The sequence below is a fragment of the Garra rufa genome, chromosome 1 (genome assembly GCF_049309525.1).
Source record: "Garra rufa chromosome 1, GarRuf1.0, whole genome shotgun sequence".
Classification (NCBI taxonomy): Eukaryota; Metazoa; Chordata; class Actinopteri; order Cypriniformes; family Cyprinidae; genus Garra; species Garra rufa.
Genome location: NC_133361.1, coordinates 84,523,829 through 84,548,926, shown reverse-complemented (window position 1 = coordinate 84,548,926; position 25,098 = coordinate 84,523,829). Strand labels below are relative to the sequence as shown.

Sequence of the window (25,098 nt, the reverse complement as noted above, 5' to 3'; positions counted from 1 at the left end):
AGTTTTTCAGGTTTGCAGGTGGGTCTCCTGAAGCATCTTGGAGACGTTGCCACAGTTCTTCTAGATTTAATCTGTCTCAGTTTGTTCTGTTTCTTCATGTCATTCTGTGCAGAATGGATGATGATAAGATCAGATCTCTGTTTGGAGCACTGGCTGTTGTCAAACAAAAATCTTACTGGATTATTACATTTAATGGCAAAATTAATGTTTAGAAATATAAAATAAAATTACCCATTGAAACACTACAGCAAAAGATAGACATAACTGAATTAAAATCCTTTTTAGCTGGTAAAAATACTAGTGTTCTAATAATTTTGGACACCACTGTATATGGAGCCCAAGGATTAAGATAAAATGATGTGGATGAGATAGAAATGCATTTTTAGTTCAGTTTCTCCTTGGAGCTCTGAATAACTGGTTATGAAAAATTCAATAATCTAAATTTAGATCTGAAACTAATAAAATTGTTAATCTTGACAATTTTGTAGATGTACTGGTTTTGTATTTATTCAGTTCTAAAGGACTAGTTCAATTCTGATACAAATATTTCCTGCTGATAATTTACTCACCCCTGTGTCATTCAAGATGCTCGTGTCTGTCAGGAAAAGGTTTTTGAGGAAAACATTCCAGGATTTTTCTCCATATTTCGATGGGAGCCAACGGGTTGAAGGTCCAAAATTAATTAAAAATTAATTGTCAATGCAGCTTCAAAGGGCTCTACATCATCCCATCCAAGGAATAAGGATCAGTGGGAACTTGTAAAGCCCTTTGAAAGCTGTATTGAAGTTTTGAAACCTTTATCCTTGACCTTAATCCCACTGAAGTCCACTATATGGAGAAAAATCCTGAAATCTACTCCTCAAAATCTTTAATTTCTTTTCGACTTAAAGAAAGAAAGATATGAACATCTTGGATTACATGTGGAAGAGTGAATTATCAGGAAATATTTTCTAATAGTTTTAAGTTAAACATATATTTAATTAAATTTAATAAAATTGCTGAAATGTAAAATGTTAATTTTATGTGGCATTTGCACAGACTTTGTATTGCAGACTGTTTTTTGTCTTTTAAATAAAACTGTTAATTTTCCACCTTGAGCATGCTTTGACACTTTATTGAAGGTTTTTTATTGTAATGATTTGTAAAATAACAGTTTCTCTGTAGAACATTTAGTGCTTTCATTGTAATAATCTAGTTAAAATGTGTCAAATAAGGGTTTTACACTGTAAAAAAAATAGTCAAACGACTGGCAGCTACGGCTGTCAAACAATAATCATAAAGTTAAAGTAAAATATTGTAACCAAAAAAAGGGGAAAGTCTGTAAAATAAGGGTTTTACACTGTAAAAGAGGTCCCGTAAAAAAACGGTCAAATGACTGGCAGCTACGGCTGCCAAACAAAAACCGTAAAATTAAAGTAAAATATTCTAATTGAAACAAGGAAAAATCATTAAAATAAGGGTTTTACACTGTAAAAAATGTCCTGTAAAAAAACGGTCAAATGACTGGCAGCTATGGCTGCCAAACAAAAACCGTAAAATTAAAGTAAATTATCGTAATTGAAACAAGGAAAAATCGGTAAAATAATGTTTTTTTTCTGTAAAATCTTTAATGAAAATTTCTGTAAAATTATTGTTTTTGCACTTTATTTTAACTAAGATATTTTACTGTAATATTACGGTTTTTGTTTGGCAGCCGTAGCTGCCAGTCATTTGACCGTTTTTTTACGAGATTTTTTTTTACAGTGTACCTTAAACTCAGGAAAAGACTGTGAGATAAAACCATGTTACATTTACATTTACATTACATTTATTCATTTAGCCGACGCTTTTATCCAAAGCGACTTACAATTGGGAATACAACAAGTGATTCATCCTAAGGAGGCAGATCAACATAGGAAGTGTTCAAAAATACCATATATCAGGCGTTGTTAGAAGAGTGCAGGCTAGAATGAGAAGATCAAGAAAGAGAGGAAAAACAGGCTAGAAGGGAGGATCAAGAAGAGGAGATTTTTTTTTTTTTTTTTTTTATTGAGTCAGATAGTGTCGAAAAAGATGGGTTTTCAGCAGTCGTTTGAAAGCTGTTAAGGAGTCTGCATTCCGGATAGGGGTGGGAAGATCATTCCACCAGGCAGGGACATTGAACGAGAATGTTCTGGACAGTGATTTAATACCTCTCTGTGGTGGTACAATGAGGCGTCTTTCACTAGAGGATCTCAGTCTTCTGGAAGGAGTATAGATGTGTAGTAGTGAATGGAGGTAGGCAGGTGATGATCCGGTGGCTGTCCTATATGCCAGCATCAGTGTCTTGAATTTGATGCGTGCTGTAACTGGTAGCCAGTGCAGGGATATGAAGAGAGGTGTAACATGGGCCTTTTTGGGCTCGTTGAAGACCAGTCGTGCTGCTGCATTCTGAATCATTTGTAGAGGCTTGGTTGTACATGCTGGAAGACCAGCTAAAAGAGCATTGCAGTAGTCCAGCCTGGAAATGACCAGGGCCTGGACGAGGAGTTGTGTAGCATGCTCTGTTAGGAAGGGCCTGATCTTTCTGATGTTGTACAATGCAAACCTGCAAGATCGAGCGGTCTTAGCTATGTGGTCTTTAAAAGTCAGTTGGTCGTCAAAGATAACACCCAGATTTCTGGCTGAAGTTGATGGGGTAATTGTTGATGAACCTAACTGGATGGAGAAGTCATGCTGTAGAGATGGAGTGGCAGGAAAGATAAGGAGTTCCGTCTTTGCTAAGTTGAGCTGTAGATGGTGTTCCTTCATCCATGCAGAGATATCCGCCAGGCAACCTGAGATCCGTGCAGCTACCGATGGATCGTCTGGTTTGAATGAAAGATAGAGCTGTGTGTCATCAGCATAGCAATGGTAGGAGAAGCCATGTGCCTGTATGATGGGGCTCAGAGATGTAGTGTATATGGAGAAGAGGAGAGGTCCAAGAACTGAACCCTGAGGAACCCCAGTGACCAGTTGATGAGTTTTGGATACCTCGCCTCCCCAGGCCACTCTGAAAGACCTACCAGAGAGATAGGATTTGAACCAGCGAAGTGAAGTCCCTGTAATGCCCAGCATTGAGAGGGTGGACAGGAGGATCTGGTGATTCACAGTGTCAAAAGCTGCAGATAGGTCCAGCAAGATGAGTACCGATGATTTGGACTCAGCTTTTGCCGTCCGCAAGGCTTCAGTGACAGACAGTAGCGCAGTCTCAGTTGAATGGCCGCTTCTGAACCCTGATTGGTTAGAGTCCAGTAGATTGTTCTGTGAGAGGAATAAGGATAGCTGGTTGAAAACAGCCCGTTCCAGTGTTTTTGCTATGAATGGAAGGAGAGAGACAGGTCTGTAGTTGTCTATGAGTGAAGAGTTAAGTGTAGGTTTTTTGAGCAGTGGGGTTACCCGGGCCTGCTTAAATGTAGTGGGGAAAGTGCCTGTGAGAAGAGATGTGTTGATGATGTGTGTGAGCGCCGGTAGGATTGTAGGGGAGATTGCTTGGAGAAGGTGTGAGGGGATAGGATCTAAAGGACATGTCGTCGGATGGCTGGAGAGGAAAAGTTTGGTTACTTCTGCCTCCGAGCAAGGACAGAAGGAGAAGTGGGGAGTTCCAGCCGTGATTGTGGTCAATTTTAGTTCCTGCATGTGTGGAGCTGAGAACTTATTATTGATCGATGTAGTTTTGTCTGTAAAAAATGTGGCGAAATCATCAGCTGTTATAGAAGTGGTGGGAGGTGGTGGAGGGGGACAAAGCAGTGTATTAAATGTTTTGAAAAGGTTGTGTGCGTCCGGGGAATTGTTGATCCTGTTGTGGAAGTATGAAGATTTGGCTGTATGTACTTGGGTAGCGAAAGATGAGAGCATAGACCGATACATACTGAGGTCGGATGGATCCTTAGATTTGTACCATTTTCTCTCGGCTGCCCTAAGTTTGGAGCGATGCTCACGAAGAACATCGGATAACCAAGGGGTTGTCGGAGCAGATCGTGCTGGCCTGGAGGAGAGAGGGCATATAACATCTAGACAGGAGGTAAGAGTGGAGCATAAGGTGTCAGTTGCTGCATTAGTGTCCAGGGATGAGAAGTGAGTAGGAGAGGGAAGGGAGGAGGATACTAAAGAAGAAAGATGGGAGTGTGAGAGATGTTGAATAACATTATTAATAAAAGCAATGAAAGTCTGAGGAAAGGATCTCTTAAGATACTCTACTAATCCCTCCACAATTCTTACTGAGTTTATGCCAACTTGATTTGCAATTGTATGTGCTGTTCTCCATTGGCCATTCTTTAAATCAATTAAGTCTATAACTTTTGTTAACCCAGCATTCAAAAATTTAGTGACTAAAGATGCTGACACATTGGCTGGTAACTGAAAAAGGGGATTTAAAAAAAGAGGTTCTGAGACACCATAATGTTCCTCTTCATTTCTCAATATTTTAAAATAGTTCCAGGATTTCATCACTCCTAAATAAAAACCAAAAGGTAAAGAAAGCCCTTTCTCCACCATGGTCTTCTGCATTAGGAACAACTGTTTATCAAGTCCAAGCCCACCACAACTATTGATTATATATAAACCAAACACAACCCAAGGCACAAGATCCGAGCTGTACAAAAATTTTTGTAATGACAGTAGCCTCATTGCTAAGATTTTAGATTCTAAATGTATTAATCCTTGACCTCCCTCTGCCACAGGAAGATAAAGGACACCTGGAGGTAACCAATGGTAGCCATCCCAAAAAAAGTTGACAAATGCTTTTTGAACTCCTAAAAGTTATTATTTCGGGGGATCTAAAACAGTAAATTTATGCCATAACATTGAAGCTGCTAGATTATTAATGACCAAACATCTCCCCCTAAAAGAAAGATGTGGCAGAATCCATCGCCACTTCTGAATTCTAAGAATTACTTTATCAGCTAGCCCTTCCCAGTTCTTTTCTGAATAGCTTTTAGTCCCAAAATATAAACCAAGAATTCTAAACCCACCCCTGGCCCATTTACATTGCTGCGCCAGCCTAGGAGGTTCTGCACCCTGCCAATCACCCAAAATCAAGGATGCACATTTCTCCCAATTAATACGTGCAGAAGAAGCTTTTTGATATTGGTTTATCGCTGAAATCAATCTTGTAACATCTTCTGAGTTTTTTATTACAACTGTTACATAATCAGCATAAGCTGTGAGTTTAACTGAATCTATACTCTGGTCACGAGGAACATTAAACCCTCTTAATTGCACCCTGAGTGAGACCAATAAAGGCTCAATGGAAATTGCATACAAAAGACCGGATAGAGGACACCCCTGCCTTATTCCCCTAGTTACAGCGAAGGGCCTAGTTAAGGAACCATTGATTTTCAACATACTATAAATTTCATTATATAACATTTTAATAAGGGATACGAAATAAGAACCAAAACCGAAAGCTTCCAGAGTTTTAAATAAATACTGATGATCCACTCTTTCAAACGCTTTTTCTTGATCCAATGAAAAAAAAAAAAACAATGTCCAAATTATGCATTTTTGCCACTGTAATCATATCCCTCATCAGGAACAGATTGTCAAAAATTGTCCTTTTGGGAACACAATATGTTTGGTCCATATGAATAACTGATGCCATATATTTCTTAAGTCTATTAGTCAGAGATTTCGATAAAATCTTAAAGTCAACACATATCAGTGATACTGGACGCCAATTCTTTAAGCATCCAAGATCCCCCTTTTTTGGAATTAATGTTAGAATTGCCCTTCGACAACTCAAAGGGAGAGTCCCTTGATTGATGCATTCAAGAAAAACTTCATACAAGTCCTGACCTAGTAGATTCCAAAAGGACTTGAAAAATTCTGCAGTAAGCCCATCCAGTCCAGGTGACTTCCCAGAACACATTTCTTGAACCGCTTGTGAAATCTCTGCAAAAGTCAATGGCCTGTCCAACTCATTGCGTTCCTCTTCTGTTAATTTTGTTAAGTTACATAGAAGTTCATCAGTCGCTGTAACATCACATAATTCCGAACAGTATAGATCCTCATAAAAGGAAAGAGCATGAGACTGAATTTCCTGTTGATCTGTTATCACTCTGCCACCAGGCATTTTCAACTGATGAAAACTCTTCTGTTCTCTTGGCTTTTTTTCAAGACCAAAAAAGAATGACGTAGGAGCATCCATGTCATTCAGCTGTGCAAATCTGGTCCTTATAAGGGCTGTTTTTCCTCGCTCCTCCAATAAATTCTTTAAAAGAAGTTTATCATTTGCAACAGAGTCAACAATAGTTGAGTTATTGTGGGTACAGTCACTGCTTTTCCCAAGGATAGCTTGTTCAAGGGACTTCATTCTTGCTTTTAGTATTCCAGCATGTGCAGTGTACTGCTGGCAAAAAGTTTGGATTTGTGTTTTACCAACATCCCACCATTGACTCTGTGACTGAAAATTACCCCTCTCCTCTCTCCAAGCTTTCCAGAAAAGATTAAAAGAGTGAATAAAAGTGCAGTCCTGCAATAATCTATTACTAAAGCGCCAATGTGATTTATAGGATTTACGAAGAGAAACAGAAACTACCATAGATGCATAGTGATGGTCTGACAGAAAAGACAGAGAAATTGAACATCTAAAAAACCTACCCCTATTGCCCTCTTCAACATAAAAACGGTCTAGCCTAGTACCCGACATACCATTGGAGTTGGCTTTCAACCATGTGTACTGTCTGTCTCCAGGGAAGGCCTCCCTCCACACATCAACTAAATCATGCTCATCAATCAGTTTATTTAAACTCTCAGCAGAAGAATGGTGAGGTTCATCATGATTCCTATCTAAGTATGAATTAACAGTGCAATTAAAATCGCCACCAAGTACAACAATATTTCCCTGAGGACACTGTAGTAAAGCATCGGACACTGTTTTAAAAAAGGAGATGCGTTCTTGACCAACATTTGGTGCATACACATTAATAAAGGAAAAATGAGTATCACCAAAAACAATATCAGCTCTCAAAATCCGACCAGGTATTATTTCAATCACATTTGGTTGAAAACCAACACGTGGAGAAAAAAGGATGGCAACTCCAGCACTAAGATTTGTGCCATGACTTAATAAAACACTACCTTTCCAATCACTAATCCATTGTGCTTGATTTTGGTGATCTGTATGTGTTTCTTGCAGCAAAATAACATCTGCCTGTTTTAGCCGCAGATAATCAAACAAAGCAACTCTCTTCTTTGTGCACCAACAACCATTAACATTAAAAGTCCCAATGTTTAAGGTTGTCATGACGAAAGATAAAAGAATGCAATAAAGATAATACATCACCTTGCGTATTCAAGACCCTATTAACATTTTTTATGACAAGTAATTAGTCTTTTTTTAACAGCACTGACATGCTTCTTTAACCTATATCTTTTAGGCTGATCAAGCTCTTCCAGTGAAGCTTTTCTCATAATCAAGGCGCAAGAATCGACAAACAGTTGTAGATCAGAGAAATACTTCTCTAGTTTTGGTCTTCGCTGGTTAAATGTATCATTAAGAAAATCATTGATTTGTTGTACTGTATAATAAGGTGGTTTCATTTGAAAGCCGCATTTTTTCTCTGCAGCACTTCCTTGGGAACTGACATCAGTGAAATAATCCACAATATCAGATTCCTCACTGTCAGAATTTTTTTCCATGGACTGAGCCTCACCTCTCTCAGACAGCTGGTCCTCATCGACCTGTGACAGGCCAGACGGTGCTTGTGAGTCTGGAAACTCTCCGACTCCAACAAGCTCACCCGGTTCCCTGGGGACTGAGTCACTGAATCCCGCAGTGACGGTCACAGATCCACCGCTCACCGCACTGTGAACATCAGCACATTCGTTGGCGTTCACTGAACGCATTCCCGCATTTTCAGCATGACTGATCAGTGCGTCCTCTTTCGGATGTTCATCATCTTTTGACAATGAATCCAATTCGGTCCGCTGATCAGTTTTATCACTGCCATCCTGGTTATCATTTACCAGGGCAGGCGCCACTTGCACTGAAGGTACTTCAGGCTCAGTCTCAGTGTCTTTTTGTTCAGTCACCTTATTATTAGTACATCTCAATTTTGTATGTCCGTAAACCCCACAAGAGAAGCATTTCATTGATTCTGTGCTAATAAAAATTGTATAATCTTTACCTGCTAAAGTCAATTTCGCAGAGACGTCCAATTGTTGAAATTCAGCATTCAAAATCATAGCAGTTTGACGTCTGAATGACATAACGTGTTTTAAATCTGGATTTTTAACACCAAGAGGGATCATTTTGATCGGCATCATAATTTTACCATAGCGGCTAAGTAATCACTCAAGTGATTCGTTTGTAATGAACGGGGGCACATTGGAAAGAGTTACCTTCTTTGAAGGGCTCGACAGCGGCAAAACAGGCAAAAAAACATTGCCAACAGATAAGCCAACTTCCACTAAATGGTGAACCATAGACTCTTCTCTCACAAACACCACGACAGCTTTGTTCATTCTAGATGCCGACAAAACGTTCCGAGCACCTATTTCGTTACTAATAGCCTTCAAACAATCTTCGACAGAAATTGATTCGTCTGGTAAACATTTACAACCATGCCGGGCTGTTAAGGAAGCAAACCCATCAGAGTCTGAAGGCATTTTTCACAACTCCTAACTAAAGAAAACTAAACAACACTAACTTTTAAAAGCAATTGAAAGAAAAAAAAAGAAAGAATAGAAACTCACACAAACCAGCCGCCACACGCTCAAACACCCACGCGCTCCTCCCGATCACTCCGCTCATGCGCACACAGAGAGAGAGAGAGAGAGAGAGAGAGAGATACACATACATAAACTTCTTGTCAGCGTTTGCCTGCGATTAAAATATCCTAGATACTAGATCGCTACATTATATTCATCAGCAACGGGGCGGTAAAGCTGCTGTTTTTGAATGAATCGTTGTTTGTAGAGAGAGATGCAGAGCATGCAGGCAGGTAACGTTACGCACACACACAACTGTCATCTCTCTTGTCTTCACACTCACTCTTGGTCGATCGATAATCTACTGAACAAATGCTATTTTTCATTCAAATAAATGTGATCTTACCGGACTATTTAATCTCTGAGTCTGATTTGAAGCGGACAGAATGCTAGAGCTGTGTGTCATAACTGAAGAAAATAACCGTAATTTTTTATCCATTCAGTCAAATTTTGCGCTGCAAATTCGCACTTCGCGGAGGGCGGTTATTAGCCTCCACATCGTGCATTTAAAATCCTTTAACGCACGGAAAACCGTTGATTATCCCTTGCTTATATTATCTGTTTTATATATTTAATACGGTCACACGTTATATTAGGTGGCCTTAATTATTATGTACTTAAAGAACAATGTACTTAATGTGGTCATGTTGCATTGCAAAACACTTTTGCTTCTATTAAGGTGGGATATGGGTAAGGTTAGGGGCAGGTTTGGTGGTATGGATAGGTTTGAGGGTGGGTTAGGGTGTAAGGGTTGGTTCAACAGTGGTAAATACAGAAATTAATTACTAATGTAATTACATATAGGTTTTTAAAAATATAGAAATACAATGTAAAAACATGTATGTACACAATAAGTACACTGTACCAAATTACTAAATTAAATGTAAGTACGTAGTTGTTAAGGTCACCTAATGTGAAGTGGGACCTTTAATACTTGGTCAGTTCGATTTGTTTGGTTAACTTTGGTTAAATCTTTTATTATAATACTGTGCAGTGCACAAAATCAAGATCCGAAAGATGGTTCATTGTGTTCATTGTTCATGATGTTAAGTTTAGAAATGATGTGAATTAGTGTGACATTTTAGCATGCAAATAAAGGGAAGAACTTCAAGATATCGGCCCTAAAAATCGGCCAAAAAAACCAGGAGCACATATCGGCTGACCCTGACCTCTAACCTCATTACCTCATTACCTATCGTCATTACAACAAATGTAATAAAATCATTCTTGCTGAAATTGCTCAACTGCAATACACAATCTATTCTCTGCTCTAGTTTTACTCGTCCATGTCTCAGTCTGCCGCTGTCTAAACATCGATTATGAAACTGGTTCCACATGTGTATCACACTAATGTACATACTATATTTCCTACAGCAAATCAAAAAAGGTATTAATAATTATGAAGGCACTATAAAGTATGCCTATAGAAATAAATGATGCTATTTTGATGCCATTTAATGACTTTTAAGTCCCAGTCACATCATGCACAATTACTGTCTGATCAATTTAGTCACACAGCATCGTCTTTTAGTTTCACTCTCTCTGAAAATCCTGCACACAAATATGTGATAAAATGAAGCAAGATCAGATTCTTACAGACAAGGTCAGAAACTTTATTAAAGATAAAGCAGCTCGTTTTAGCAGCTTGCCTTCAATATAAGCTGCTTTTAGACTCTGTGTTTTGAGAACGTTTCATTTCTTAAAAGTACAGTGACCTCTTATGTCAAAAGGTCAAGGAAATTTGATTTCTCAGCTCATATACCACCTGTTTTACTACTGGTTTGATCAGTCACTACAGTCCTTCTGAAGCAGAGTCAAAAGTGAAAGTGAGAGAGTGAGTGAGTGTGTGTGTGTGTGTGTGTGTGTGTGTGTGTGTGTGTGTGTGTGAGAGAGAGAGAGAGAGAGAGAGAGAGAGTACATACATTTGTGTAGTCCTGCTGTAATTCTGGATTCTCCTCCATGATCCACACTATAAAACACACACAGAGTCATATTATTATATTTTCAGTTATGATCTTGGCTTCCAATGATTATAAAAACAATATAATCAAGATAAAACAACATGTTAAACCATGAATTAAAAATTCTAGCAATATTCTAGAGCTTAGCAACATGCAAAAGGAAAATAAGATGAAATGTTTTTCACAGAACCTTGCTAAAGCAGCATGTTACAATGGTGAGGGAAAAGCTGATCTCTGTATTGCGTGTTATCACAACCATACGGTCTTAAAAAACAAAACAAAAAAGAACATACAGCCCATGATCACAACAAACGATTGTTAGTCGTCTACATTGTCATCTGAGGAGATTATGAAGATTAAACACGTGTTTTTGTTTAACTCTGAAACATAAGATGTGTAGTTGTCTGTTTTTGCTATAAAACAAACTTTTGAGATTTTCATTTTCAGGAAATGAAGAAAGAACATTTATATTCTGCTTATTTGTTTATTCAAATCAGTCCTGTTCTTTTCTGTTTCCTAGTGTGTTTCCCCCTGTGTTTCTAGTGTATTTGGTTTGTTCCGTTCTCTCCTCCTTTTGGTTTAGGTTTAGTTGGTTAAGTCATGCCCATATTTGTACTTCCCCTTGTTATCTCGTTATGTTGCCACTCCCCGGACTTCGCAAAGTAGTGTTTTGCTGTTGCGGACTCTACCAAGCGTTTTTCCTTTTTGCCATTGCCATGTAGTGTTTTGTTCCATAGTTATAGTCATAGTTATAGTCTTTTCTGGTTTCATTGTTTTATTTCATGTTACTTTGGACTGCCCACTTGGATTTTGACCCTCGCCTGCATTATTGGATTAATATTTGGATTACCCTGTTTGTTCCTGTTTGCTGGTGTTTGTCCCTGCCTGTCTTGACCACGATCTGTTTAATAAAGCTCGCATTTGGATTCAATGCTGTCGTCGAGTCCCTGTTACACAATACTTTGCCTACCACAGATCCAGCTGTTTTTTCACCACAGATCGTCATGAACCCTGGAGATTGTCTGGTTCCTCTTTGCCAAAGGAACCGGCCTATTGAGGAGTATGTGGCTGAATTTTGTGAACTTTATTATCAGGTAGATTTCAAAGACTTTTCTTAAGGACATTTTTTGCTTTATTTTAGACAAAGACATAAAATGCTGTATCCCCTACACACCCCACACTGGACACTAGAACATTTCATTGACATTGACTCTTTTCATTGACCTTTTACTGTTGGGATTGTGGATCAGATTAGACCCACAATCCCACAGTACCCACACCACCAGAACATTTTCACATCCCATTGGTCATATCTGGAATTGTTCACATCATGCCTACCAAGCCAAAGCCTGCTCACGTCACATCTACCCAACCACAACCTACTCACCTCACGTATGTCAAGGCACAGCCTCCTCACTCCAAGATTGCCACACCAGGGCCTGCTCACGCCAAATCACCTTATGGCTGCTGTTCCTGCAAGATCATGTCACATTGCAGCTGAATCACATGAAGTCACAGCTGTTCCAGCTAAGTCAAGCCAAGCCACAGCGGTTCCTTCAAAGCTAAGTCAAGTCACAGCCGTTCCTTCAAGGCCAAGCTGAATTACAGCTGTTCCGTCTAACTCAAGTAAGGTCACAGCTTCTTCCCCAGGGCCAAATCACATCTTGCCTGAGCATCTCGATCCAAGTCATGTCTCGCCCGAGCCTCCGGAGCCACGCCAAGCCGACGCTCCCAAGCCACGTAGAGCCGACACTCCCAAGACACCGCAGAGCCGACGCTCCCAAGCCACGTAGAGCCGACACTCCCAAGACACCGCAGAGCAGACGCTCCCAAGGCACGCAGAGCCGACGCTCCCAAGCCAAGCAGAGCCAACGCTCCCAAGCCACGCAGAGCCGACGCTCCCAAGCCAAGCAAGCCACCCAGAGCCGACGTTCCCAAGCCAAGCAAGCCACGCAGAGCCGACGCTCCCAAGGCACGCAGAGGCGACGCTCCCAAGCCAAGCAGAGCCGACGCTCCCAAGCCACACAGAGCCGACGCTCCCAAGCCACGCAGAGCCGACGTTCCCAAGCAAAGCAACCCACGCAGAGCCGACGCTCCAAAGCCTGGCAGAGGCGACGTTCCCAAGCCACTCAGAGCCGACGCTCCCAAGCCACACAGAGCCGATGCTCCCAAGCCACGCAGAGGCGACGCTCCCAAGCCTGGCAGAGGCAACGTTCCCAAGCCACGCAGAGCCGACGCTCCCAAGCCAAGCAAGCCACGCAGAGCCGACGCTTCCAAGCTAAGCAAGCCACGCAGAGCCGACGCTCCCTAATCCGCCATGGCCTTCTACTCTGCCTGCAATGCCAACGCTTCCTGCTGTGCCTGCTCCGCCATGGCTTCCACTGTTTCACTGACTGCCATTGCTTCACGGGCCAGGCCCACCTCTGCTCCATGATCCAGGTCTGCCACTGTTCCATGGCTCAGGGCCTCCACTGTTCCACTGTCTGCCATTGCTCCACGGTCCAGGCCCACCTCTGCTCCATGATCCAGGTCTGCCACTGTTCCATGGATCAGGGCCTCCACTGTTCCACTGTCTGCCATTGCTCCACGGTCCAGGCCCACCTCTGTTCCATGATCCAGGTCTGTAATGCCAGGCCAGCAGAGGGAGCCCTTGCTCTACACAGACTGTTACTGCTCCCTCTGCTTCTTTGGTTAATTCCTGTTTGGCAGCCAAACAGGACATCGCAAAATATTGTTTTGCTGTTGCAGACTCTACCAAGCGTTTTTCCCTATTGCCATTGCCATGTTTTGTTTTGTTTTGTTCCATAGTTATAGTCATAGTTATGGTCTTGTCTGGTTTCATTGTTTTATTGCATGTTACTTTGGGCTGCCCACTTGGATTTTGACCCTCGCCTGTATTATTGGATTACTTTTTTGGATTACCCTGTTTGTTCCTGTTTGCTGGTGTTTGACCCTGCCTGTTTTGACAACGATCTGTTTAATAAAGCTCGCGGTTGGATCTTCAACGCTGTCGTCAAGTCCCTGTTACATCACTAAAAATGGACACAGTCATCACGTTTTCAAGCTATTTCATGTTTCATTTTGACATGACACAAAGCAGTGGGAGAGTTGTTTACCTTTTTTTCAAAATTTAAAAAACAAGTAGGAAGTAGTTTGATTGTGTGTTGTCATTTAACTAAATGAAACCAACATAGTTGCTTCTTATTTATTTTATGCGTGTTATATGCATTTAATGAGAGAGGACAGTGGAGATCAATGTATCTTACACTGAAACTATCTAAGTTATTTTTGTTTATTTGGCTCAGACTAGTGCTCTTTAAATCTGTTATATTGTTGTGTCCTCTAGAAACCCTTAGACTTCTACGTACATAGAGACACTGAAATCTAAAAAAACGTTGCTGCTCAACGTACTTGAGTTTGTCCAGATTCTTGCATTTTTCAGAGAGCAGCCTCTTTCCTGAATCTCCTGGGTGGTTGTAGCTCAGATCCAGCTCTCTCAGGTGTGAGGGGTTTGAACTCAGAACTGAAGACAAACAATCACAGCCTTCCTTTGTCACCATACAGCCAGACAACCTACAGACACACACAGAAACAGGTCCACGTTACATTAGTTTGGCTGTCAGACATCACTAAGACACAGTCATTTCAGCTGTTATTTTCTGTAGTTTCAGTCACAAAAGTAGCATAATCAGAAAAAGTTATATTCCATTAAAGTACAAATGTACTTAGGAACAGGCACAATGTATTTTAACTAGACACCCAGGGTTGACTTCCTGGGGTCAGTGATGGCGCTGGGAGAATCACTTGCATTTTTTCCTGATTACCTAATTTTTTAAGTGCAATTTATTATTTGAATTACTTTTATTTGTGTATGCTCAGCAAATCAACAAAACACTGTGCTTTTGTAAAATAATGAAAATAAACAGGGTGCGCTTTCAGCCGTCTCAGTCTCCGCAAATATGTTTTTGAAACGTGGCAACAAAATTAAAAAGCTCAGACATTCTCAAAAGTCTCAAAAATATCTCTGTTATGTATGGTAACCCTCATTCCCTGATGGAGGGAACAGAGACATGGTGTTGAATGATATGACACTAGGAGTCACTCTTGGGAGCCCAAACACCTCTAATATCTTGAGAAAAGGCCAATGAAATGGGGTGTGCAGATTTTGCATAGTCAAGTCAAGTCACCTTTATTTATATAGCGCTTGTAACAATACAGATTGTGTCAAAGCAACTGCACAGTATTTAAACACAACAATAGTGTGTAAGTAACGCATTATTGAAGATAATCAATTTTCAGTTAAAGGCAGTTCATCAATGAATTCAGTGATATCATTGTCAGTTTAGTTCAAAGAGTATACAATATCGCTGGAAAATGTCCTCAACTAAACACGCCAATGGCGACAGCGGCAAGGAACCAAAACTCTACAGGTGACAGAAATTGAGAAAAAACCTTGGGAGAAACCAGGCTCAGTCGGGGGACCAGTTATGCTCTGGCCAGACAAAACCAGCAGTTTGTACCAATGTCCGATTGTAGAGATAGATAAGCTATACATGTGGCAAGCAGTGCAGACAACAATTGTAGGATAAGAAGCCATTACTCACCGTGATTGTGGAAAGATTCCAACTTACCAACTGATGTTGTTCGAATTCCTGAAAAAAACGGAACGGAACTGGCTAAAGGAGTACTAACGATATTAAACACGAGAGAAAAAAACGTGAATGGAACGCAGATGACAAGCTAACCGGCTAACGCAATGCTAAAGATAGTAAACAAGAGTTTAAAAGCGTGAATGGAGTGCGAGTGGAAAGTTAACTGGCTAATGGAATGCTAACGTGCTGCACTCGTGTCGTGATTATAAAATAATGGGAACGATCAAATTAGTCAGATTAGTTTGATGGATAAGATCAGAAATCAAGTTAAGCTATATCTATCAATTTAAAACGGCAGAATTAACAATAAGATCCAACAGAAAACCGAAGCTGCAGGGAGCAACAAACACAGACCACTCTGCAGCAAGGCAAGGCAAACAGGAAGCAGGGAAAACGCACTGGCCGCGCACATAGCTGGCCGCGCAATGGATATCCGGTTATAAATAGGCTCATTCCTCGAAGGCAACCGTAGGAACTAACTGCACTTTGAAAGGATTGGGACATGTAGTACACATCTTTCCGGTCTATTGCCACCAACCTGTCGCGGCCGAAGATTTTGGAATCTAATTCTGACAAAAAACATAATTACATACAATAGTTTTAAATTACGCACAAGTAAATTAAAATTACACACAAATGTTTTGCAGTCCGCCATGACACTCTGAAAAAAAAAAAAACAGACCCGGCTAGAACACGCGGAGTGATACAAAATTGTGAAAGGACGTTCCTGTAGCGATACCAGTAGAATATCTCACGTAACTACTCAACTTTACATAGATTCATTTTTAGGCAGCAGATTAGGCAATTAAGAGCGAATGCGGACATATCAAAATAAAAATACTGTTTGCAAATAGTTCAGATGCATTACAAATTTACATTCACAGTAAAATTACAATACTAATAAGGATGTCTGTCTTAATATTTTATTATCTAAATGTAATAGCTTCTTGTTCTTGTTACTTCAATAGATTCATAGCAATTCTCATTACAGATTTGGAAATATGTTTGGTGCATTTTATATTTTCAAATGTATATCCATGTTGATTTAAACTCATAAAACTTGTATTAAATGGAGTTTGTGTAGTTTTTCCATTTTCCAGCGATATCGTTTACTATTTGAACTGAACTGACAATGATATCACTGAATTCATTGATGAACTGCCTTTAACTGAAAATTGATTATCTACAATAATGAGTTACTTACACACTATTGTTCTGTTTAAATACTGTGCAGTTGCTTGGACACAATCTGTATTGTTACAAGCACTATATAAATAAAGGTGACTTGACTTGACTTGAAGTAGCATTTACTTCAAACTGAGTCTCTCTGAGACATCATTTTCTTGGGTGTTAATGAATTCAGTGTCATGCTTCACTCTCAAACAAAATGTGGTAGCATGTTGTTAATTATTTCATGGAAAACAGTTTACCTCAGTATCTCCAGCTTAGAGTTTCTCTTCAGTCCATCAGAAAGCAGTTTCACTCCATGATCCTTCAGGTCATTGTTACTCAGGTCCAGCTCTTTCAGACCAGAGTTTGAGGATCGTAAAACTAATGACAAACTCTCACAGGACTGGGCAGTGAGATTACATATGGAAAATCTGAATGAGTAAAAACAGTAATTAGACAAAATATAAGTCTTGGCAATGTGATTTTTATGATTAATTTAATGTTGGGGGAAAAAAATCAATTAAAGCGTTTGAACTCAAACCTCAGTATCTCGAGCTTAGAGTTTCTCTTTAGTCCATCAGAAAGCAGTTTCACTCCTGTATCTTTCAGGTCATTGTTACTCAGGTCCAGCTCTCTCAGGACAGAGTTTGAGGATTGTAGAGCTGATGACAAACTCTCACAGGACTGAGCTGTAATATTACAGCCATATAGCCTGAGTGGAAAACAAAACAAACGGCCATATTAATGTGTTCATCTGGTTTGTATTCCGGCCTTTATATTTGGCCTAAGTACAGCATAATCAACATTTTCTTTCAGGAAAACCACATGATGAAAGTAGTTCCAGGCAGATCTTTACTGCATTAAATGACCGTATCACTTCACCAAATTATTTCAATTATTTTAAAAAACTTTAGCTAGAAAATGACTTCATCAATAAAGCAAGGGGACAATAACAAACTATTTTCCTGTAGTAAAGCTGCTTTGACACAATATTGTATAAAGTGCTATAAAGTTGACAACTTGACTTGATAAAACAACAGATACATTTTTGCAACAAAATGGCATTTTATGATGTATGGAAAGCACATACTCCATTTTTTCCCACTTTTCTCCCCTTACAGACGCAAACATTGGAAACATACGCATGCTAATATTGTTAACGCTACTCTAATTATATTATCAGTAAAAAAAAGTTTAGAAATTAATCTTACTCACAATAACACAAAACTGGATGAATGCCTTGAAATATATCATCTGATCAATGTCTTGATGTGTGGTTACTGTAGTGTAAGCGGAATAATTGACTGCGGGCAAAGTTATTTTTTCAATTATTAATAATGCACAACTGTAAATCGCGTCATCACCACCTCAGGTGTGCATTATTTTTCTAATAATTTAAAGCAGCCCAGAGTCAATTATTCCTTAATTAACTCATGTATATAATTTATGTTGTGATTTGTTTATTTTTCAGTGTGACTGTGTGTATGAATGTGTATATATTGTCAGAATTGTTTTTGTATTCCTCCTTTATTATTTTGGATCGATATTTACTAATCTTAAAATATGCTAAAGCATTTAATAAAAACAAATGAAAATTAAAATTGCTTCGATGTGTTCCAATTCATATTACTAATATTTTACAGTTTCAGTGATTTTGCACTGATTTTGTTTTAATATTGATGATTTTGGCATACAGCTCATGAAAACCCAAAATTCATATCTAAGACACCCAGGGCTTGGTGCCTTGTTCAAGGGACTGGTATTGAGGGTGGAGAGAGCACTGGTGATTCACTCACCCCACCCTACAATACCTGAGATTTGAACCCTCACTCTTCGAGTTATAAGTCTAACTCTCTAACCATTAGGCCACAACTGCTGAAACATACTTAATACTCGATCATACAGTAAAGGCAGAATTTGTAACTGTAAAGTTTTAGCAGATTGTAGTTCGAAACGTATTAAAATTCTTTCTAAACGCTCTTCTAGTAACACTTTACAATAACAAGACAAGACAAATACATGACAAGTATATGCTGCTGAGTTTGGTTCATTTTTGTGTGGCGAGGTGTTCTGCAAACAAGTTCATGGAAAGGAAACCGCAATGACAGAAATACAAGTAAAATGTACTGCAGTGTCAAATCCAGGTTTTACAGGATGTTAGGAAACAGAGATGGATTTTACATTAGGTTTTTTTGAGTAGACATTCCCTGCCTTGTTCCCTTGGAAAAACATCACTGATACATTTATTCTATAATATAAATGGGAAAATTGGCTATCTTTAGTTGTGAATTGGCAATTCATCCACATATTGTAACCTAGTGATTTAGTGAATGTCAAACCTCAGTATGTTCAGCTGACAGTGTGAACTCTTCAGCCCATCATAAATCAGCTTCACTCCTGAATCCTGCAGGTGATTGCTGCCCAGGTCCAGCTCTGTCAGATGGGAGTCTGATGATTGGAGAGCTGAAGATACAGTTTCACAGCATGTTTCATCAAGACCACAGCCGTCAAATCTGAAAGAACAGAAGGTTTGATTGATTTTGATTATTTTCTGATGTTCAGTGTTTTTGCAACATATTTTATACTTCACTATCAGGACAAGAAGATATTTTAAATAATATTTCAACATTTAATTGTTTAACGATGTAGAATAAAATATTTGATCAAACAGCAGTCAGTAAAAATTACTCACAGGGCTTTTTTGCAGCTTCTCACAGCTGGAATAAGTCTCATGTAATTTTTTCGTGATGATGTGAATCTCTTTGGGTTGAAGTCATCCAGCACCTTCTCTGACATCAGCAGTATGTAGGTCAGCACTGTGCACATTGAAGATGAGAGCTCTCTTCCTGGATGTGCATCTGAACTGATGTAACTCTGGATTTCCTCATATAATGAATGATCCTTGAGCTCAAGCAAGCAGTAGAATAGGTTGACTGAAGCTTCATCTGAGATATTCTTGTTTTGCACTTGTTTAATGTATTCAGTTGTTTGTCTGATGCTCTCTGTGGTGTCTTCAGCTTTTGTGATCAGACCCTTGAGCAGGTTTTGACTGGATTCTAGTGTAATGCCCATCAGAAACCGCAGGAACAGGTCCAGATGTCCTCTCTGACTCTTCATGGCTTTATCAACAACCTTTTTTAGTAACTCCTGCAATGTGATATTTTCTTCTGGATTATCAAAGAAGAACTGAAGCTCCTGCTTGTTCTTGTTCAGGTAACAGATGAACACATGCACTGCAGCGAGGAACTCTTGAACACTCAGATGCACAAAGCAGAAGACCTTCTTGTCATGAAGTCCATGTTCCATCTTAAAAATCTCAGCGATCATTCCTGTCAACTCAGTGTCTTTACTCACATCAATATCACACTTTTCCAGATCTTCCTCACTGAACACAATGTGTTCCTGCTTCAGCTGTTCAAATGCTAGCTTGGCTAGCTTCAAAATTATCTCTCTATTTAAAGGTAAGAGTTTTGTACGTTGTCTTTCTGTCTTTGCATCATATTTCTGGTTCTTCATTTTCATCTGTATCAGCAGGAAGTGGATGTACATTTCAGTGAGTGTTGTGCTGATGTTCTTTTCACTGTCCTTGAGAATATCCTGAAGTACTGTAGCAGTGATCCAGCAGAACACAGGAATGTGGCACATGATGTAGAGACTACGATTTGTCTTAATGTGTTTGACGATTCTGACAGCCAGAGTCTTATCTGTGATTCTCTTTCTGAAGTACTGCTCCTTATGTTTGTCAGTGAATCCTTGCACCTCAGTGAACAAACCTACATGTTCAGGAGGGATCTGATTGGCTGCTGCTGGTCGTGAGGTCACCCAGACCAGAGCTGATGGAAGCAGAGTCCGTTTGACCAGATTTGTGAACAGCACATCTACAGATGATCTTTCCTCAACATCATTCACTATTCCACTTTCAAATTCCAAAGGCAGCTGACTCTCATCAAGTCCATCAAATATGAAGACAAGTTTACATTCTTTATATAACTTTGATTTTTCCAGACCCTTCAATTCAGTATAAAATCTCAGCAGAAACTCATGGAGATTGAAATCTCTGTCTTTAATGCTGTTAATCTGTCGGAATGGAAGCAGGAACACACAGTGTATATCCTGATTGGCTTTTCCTTCAGCCCAGTCCAGGATGAACTTGTGCACAGAGATAGTTTTTCCAATGCCAGCGACTCCTTTGGTCAGCACAATCTTTTTCTCATTTTTTCCCTTTAATAATTTAAATATATCATTGCATTTAATTGGTTTGTCCTGTGTTTGTTTGTTCTTGTGAAAAGCATCATCAATCTTCAGAATCTCATGTTCCTGATTAACCTCCTTCATATCTCCCTCTGTGATGAAGAGCTCTGTGTAAACATCCTGGAGATGTGCTTCATTTTCTTTCTTGCCCTCAAAAATACATTCTGCTTTCTCCTTCATGTTGGATTTGTGAGTTTCCAAGAATTTTTTCAAACCTGCTGTTACAAAAGATAATAAAGTTAATAAAACATTGGGAAAAATCAAAAACAGATTCCTTCCTTTTTTATAAACATGATAAAGCTTTTACATCATTGTGATCTGTTCAGTATTTCTTCAACATACTGTAATTTAACTACTTTTGAAAGTAACTCCACAGACTTTAAACATACAAAGATGCAGCACATCTAATACTTGAATGGGAAAAAGTGCAATGCACAATTTGGTGGAATAGTCCTGCTTCTGAATAAAAGAGTCAGTTGTTAATTGGTAAAGTCATTGTGTCACTGCAGCTGCACTTATCAACTTCGGTTGCTATAGAAACAGTCAGCTTCCTGACCCAGCTAGAAATGTTTAATGTTCTGGGAATGTTTTCAGCTGAAAGTTTTATTTTAGTTCCCAGAATGTTCTGCTAAAAGGTAGGATAACTTTCTCTAAAACATTCTACAAATGTTTATTGATAGCATTATTAGAACATTATTCTCCAACATTCTAATAAATAAAAAAAAATGTGGACTTACATTGCTCAGATGTCAAATTTTGGTTGAAAGCAAAAACCCAACCTTTGTTTGATGTCAAGCTCCAACATCATTAAATAACTCCAAAAACAGCATTACCAGCTTCACTTGTTATAAACTGGAATGACTTTATTTCTGTTTTATATATACAAATCAACAGAGGTTTAGATGTTGATGTCTGTTTGAGAATAATAGTTTGGTTTGATTTCACCATTATGGGGAGAAGCGTTTGCTTTAGTTGAGCATTTTGACTCTGGACTTTGTTAAAAATATTATCATGTAGTGATTTAATCAGATAGTCTGTATTTCTATCTGTAATTTTTAAAACACACTGTTCACAAATCACTTCAAACTCCTGATAGCTTTCACACACAGACATCAAGAATCGGTGTATGAATCTCAACAATGGTGACATGCTTCATGCTGCAGTGCATTCTGGGAGCTCGAGTTTTGTAAGATGTACCCACAATACATTGCAGAATGAAGCAAGTCACCAATGTTTAGACTCATACACTGATTGTTGATGTTTGTTACAAAGAATTATTTTTTTTATCCTTGAAATGCATCTGATTTCTGCTGAATCTCTGTCTGTAGAAACACTGAACTGCTATAACAAATAAAGAGCAGCACCACAGATTAGACTAGATGAGAACAGATAATTAGAACGCTACATGCTGATAGTTTAATCATTAGCAAGCAAACCAAATCATCTGTTCACATTTTCTCTTACAGTTTTTGCCATAACAAACATAGTTACAGCAGCTGGAGAAAAACATCTTATCAACATAATGGTGAGAACAAACCAAACTATTACTTTCAAACAGACATCAACATCTAAACCTCTGTTCACCTCAGTAAAAAACTTGTGTAAATGTATGACAGAAATAAAGTCAATCTGGTTTATAATAAGTAAAGCTGGTAATGCAGTTCACATCCAATGTCCAATAGGAAGATTCCCACTTAAATCTTTATTAAAATGTTAGTGGATAATGTTCTAATAAATAAATCATGAAACATTTGTATAATGTTTTGAGAATGTTATTCTACCTTTCAGGAGAATACTCCTAAATAAATGGGAACTAACATAAGACTTTCTGCTGAAAACATTACCGGAACATTCTTAGAACCAAACCATTCCTATCTGGACAGATGCTCTCAGGACTGTGTTTGTGCAATAACCAATCTAGGCTGAAAAATACGCTTTTTTAATGCTATCTGAGCATAAGAAATTACTAATTATGAGACAGTTGTCAGATTTAATTGTCTATTAAATTTAGTCATAAGCCTGGAGAACAGTTTTGGAGAATGTGATGTTTCCTCATTCAGAGACACAGGAGCTGCACTTGCATGACTGAAACAGCTGAACGAGAGGCTTTTAAAAGAAGGTCACCAATTGAAATGACTTGATTTAAAGAGAATTGGTAATACAGTCACAACTGTGACTTATGCAGTAAAAAAAAAATGATGAAAAAAAAAAAACAGTTTTGAATACGACTGATAAGACTGCACCTTGTTCTTCTGTGTTTTTCTCTGCTGTCTTTGAGCTTTTTTGTGGCTCTGTGCGGAGAGAGAGAAAAGACAGAAGTAAAAAATGTGTGACAAAATTCACAGATGCACAAATGAAAATACTGTAGTATGTCTGCGTAAGAACAATATGACCATAAATGAACTGTGAGATTCATCTCCCTGTTATTATTCTCCTTCAGTCACCATAGAAGTAATGTCACACAGCCTCCTGTGTATTTTTATGAGAAGTTATTTTTCAAGTGCTGCATTATTGCTTTTCTTGGTTCAAGGTTATATTCCATATTTGATATTTCCAACTGTGTAAATGAGTAAGACAGTAAGAAAGAAATAAAGACTGAAGATTAAGGACACGATTGTGTTCATGTGACAGTTCTTCACACATCTGTGCAGACCATTGATGACTGAGACGGACTGAGAAACATTTATAATCCTGAACTGATGAGGAAGAGGAATCTAATTCTTAGGTCAACTTTTATAAGAACTGATTTACAATCACTCAGCATTATTTCACTGCGGGCTAATAAGCTGTGTCTCAGTTACAGTCACAGTACCGTGTCCTGCAGGGATCATGTTGAAGGTCACTGGGCCTGTGATGGTGTTTCCAGTGACTACAGGAGCATTTACAGTTCCTCCTGTCTGAGCATTCATATTAACACTGCTGCTCATCTGAACTGGAACACAGACAGAGAGATTCATTACATTTCAACATAAAGACAGACAACTTCACCATCACTGATATTCTGTTCTTCATTACCTTCCTTGTGTTTTTTATCTTCCAGCTCATCTTGTGTGTCACTATGCTGCTCAACAGATGCCATCGTCCTTCACCGACTCGCTGCTGTTGGACAGGAAGAAAAGCTTTTTAATCACTCCACCGTTAGACACTTTACTGAAATAAATAAGCAACTCTATGAAAATGAACGAGTAAATTAAATACAGCAGCAGTAAATATGAGTTATTAAATGTCTCTGTGTGGATATAATTGACTATATTTAAAGATAAAAATAATATGGGTTTTGTTTACTATAATCAGGCAAAACAATAAAAAATAATACAATGAATGGGAGAACTTGCTAAACGTCTGCTACTTCAACATGCTGTGTTTGTCTTGTGCTGTTTCTCTTTTCTTCAGTGAATCTGCTTGTTAACAGCAGGTGTTCATCAGTGTCTGAATTCATTTGTTTTTGTTCTCTCTGTCAGGTGACCAGCATACAGTTAGTTTGTATCCAGATCATACATGTTCTGGTCATTTTTAAATGATTTGTTCAGATGTTTAAACAACAAATTGTTTAACAGTTTTGAGAAGTTATCTTGTTACCATGGCAGTTGCACAGCAGACGTACTGTTCTGAGATCAGACTAAATCTTTTGTGTTCCACTTCTCAAGAAACAGTGAGGGAATAGTGAATGAGGCTGTAACCAACTAACCCTTTGTGGCAATATTTGCATAATGCCGCCCAAACGTATACTCCAAGAAAGAAGGCTTTGTTAGAGATTGTCTTACTAAGGGGAGATGAGAGGGTCTGTATTGATTACTATTGGAGAAAGCGTACCAGCTAACTCCTTATTAACCAATCACACTACAGCCTTGACGTCACTGAATTTCAGAGATGTGCGACACTCAAATCACCGTTTGGGAAGTGCTGGAAGCTGAATCACACCTATTGCAAAAAAGTCACTGACTTCTCTTATAAAATGGCTTTTTTTCCCCGTGGTAAACTAAAAAAGTTAAATCCAAAAGTATTGTTTGGTGTAAAATATGTTGAAGGTTAGCTCATGCTGTTGATTTATTCAGTGAAAAGCTGCTAGTTTCTATGCGAAAGCAAAAGCCCTTTATTTAGCCTTTATTTGGCAGCTGCTTCTGCCAGTCATTGACAGCTTTTTAAAAATATGATCTTTAAACATTATTTCCATTAAAGGCAAACTGTGCTGCCATGTATTTCACCATGTTTTATGGGTTTTTTTTCTTTACAGTGTGACAAATAGTGGATCCTGAAGCTATTCTAACTAACTCCTCACAGTTTTAAAACAAATGAAAATACCTTTACCTGGATCATAGAACAAACTAATTATTTCAGTTTTGTCATTATTGCGC

General features: G+C 38.8%; 1 protein-coding gene across 1 annotated transcript in view; it reads right to left on the bottom strand.

Annotated features, from left to right (window-relative positions):
• Positions 1-23,822, bottom strand: part of LOC141321196 (NACHT, LRR and PYD domains-containing protein 12-like) — a 35,959-nt gene extending 12,137 nt beyond the window's left edge. The window contains exons 1-8 of the mRNA XM_073833358.1: positions 23,759-23,822; positions 23,556-23,675; positions 19,185-20,958; positions 18,832-19,005; positions 17,034-17,204; positions 16,753-16,923; positions 14,082-14,243; positions 10,632-10,678 (exon numbers count right to left, since the gene is read on the bottom strand). Coding sequence (XP_073689459.1) covers positions 10,632-10,678; positions 14,082-14,243; positions 16,753-16,923; positions 17,034-17,204; positions 18,832-19,005; positions 19,185-20,958; positions 23,556-23,675; positions 23,759-23,822 — 2,683 coding nt within the window. The remainder of the gene's footprint in view (positions 1-10,631; positions 10,679-14,081; positions 14,244-16,752; positions 16,924-17,033; positions 17,205-18,831; positions 19,006-19,184; positions 20,959-23,555; positions 23,676-23,758) is intronic.
• Positions 23,823-25,098: the final 1,276 nt, after the last annotated feature.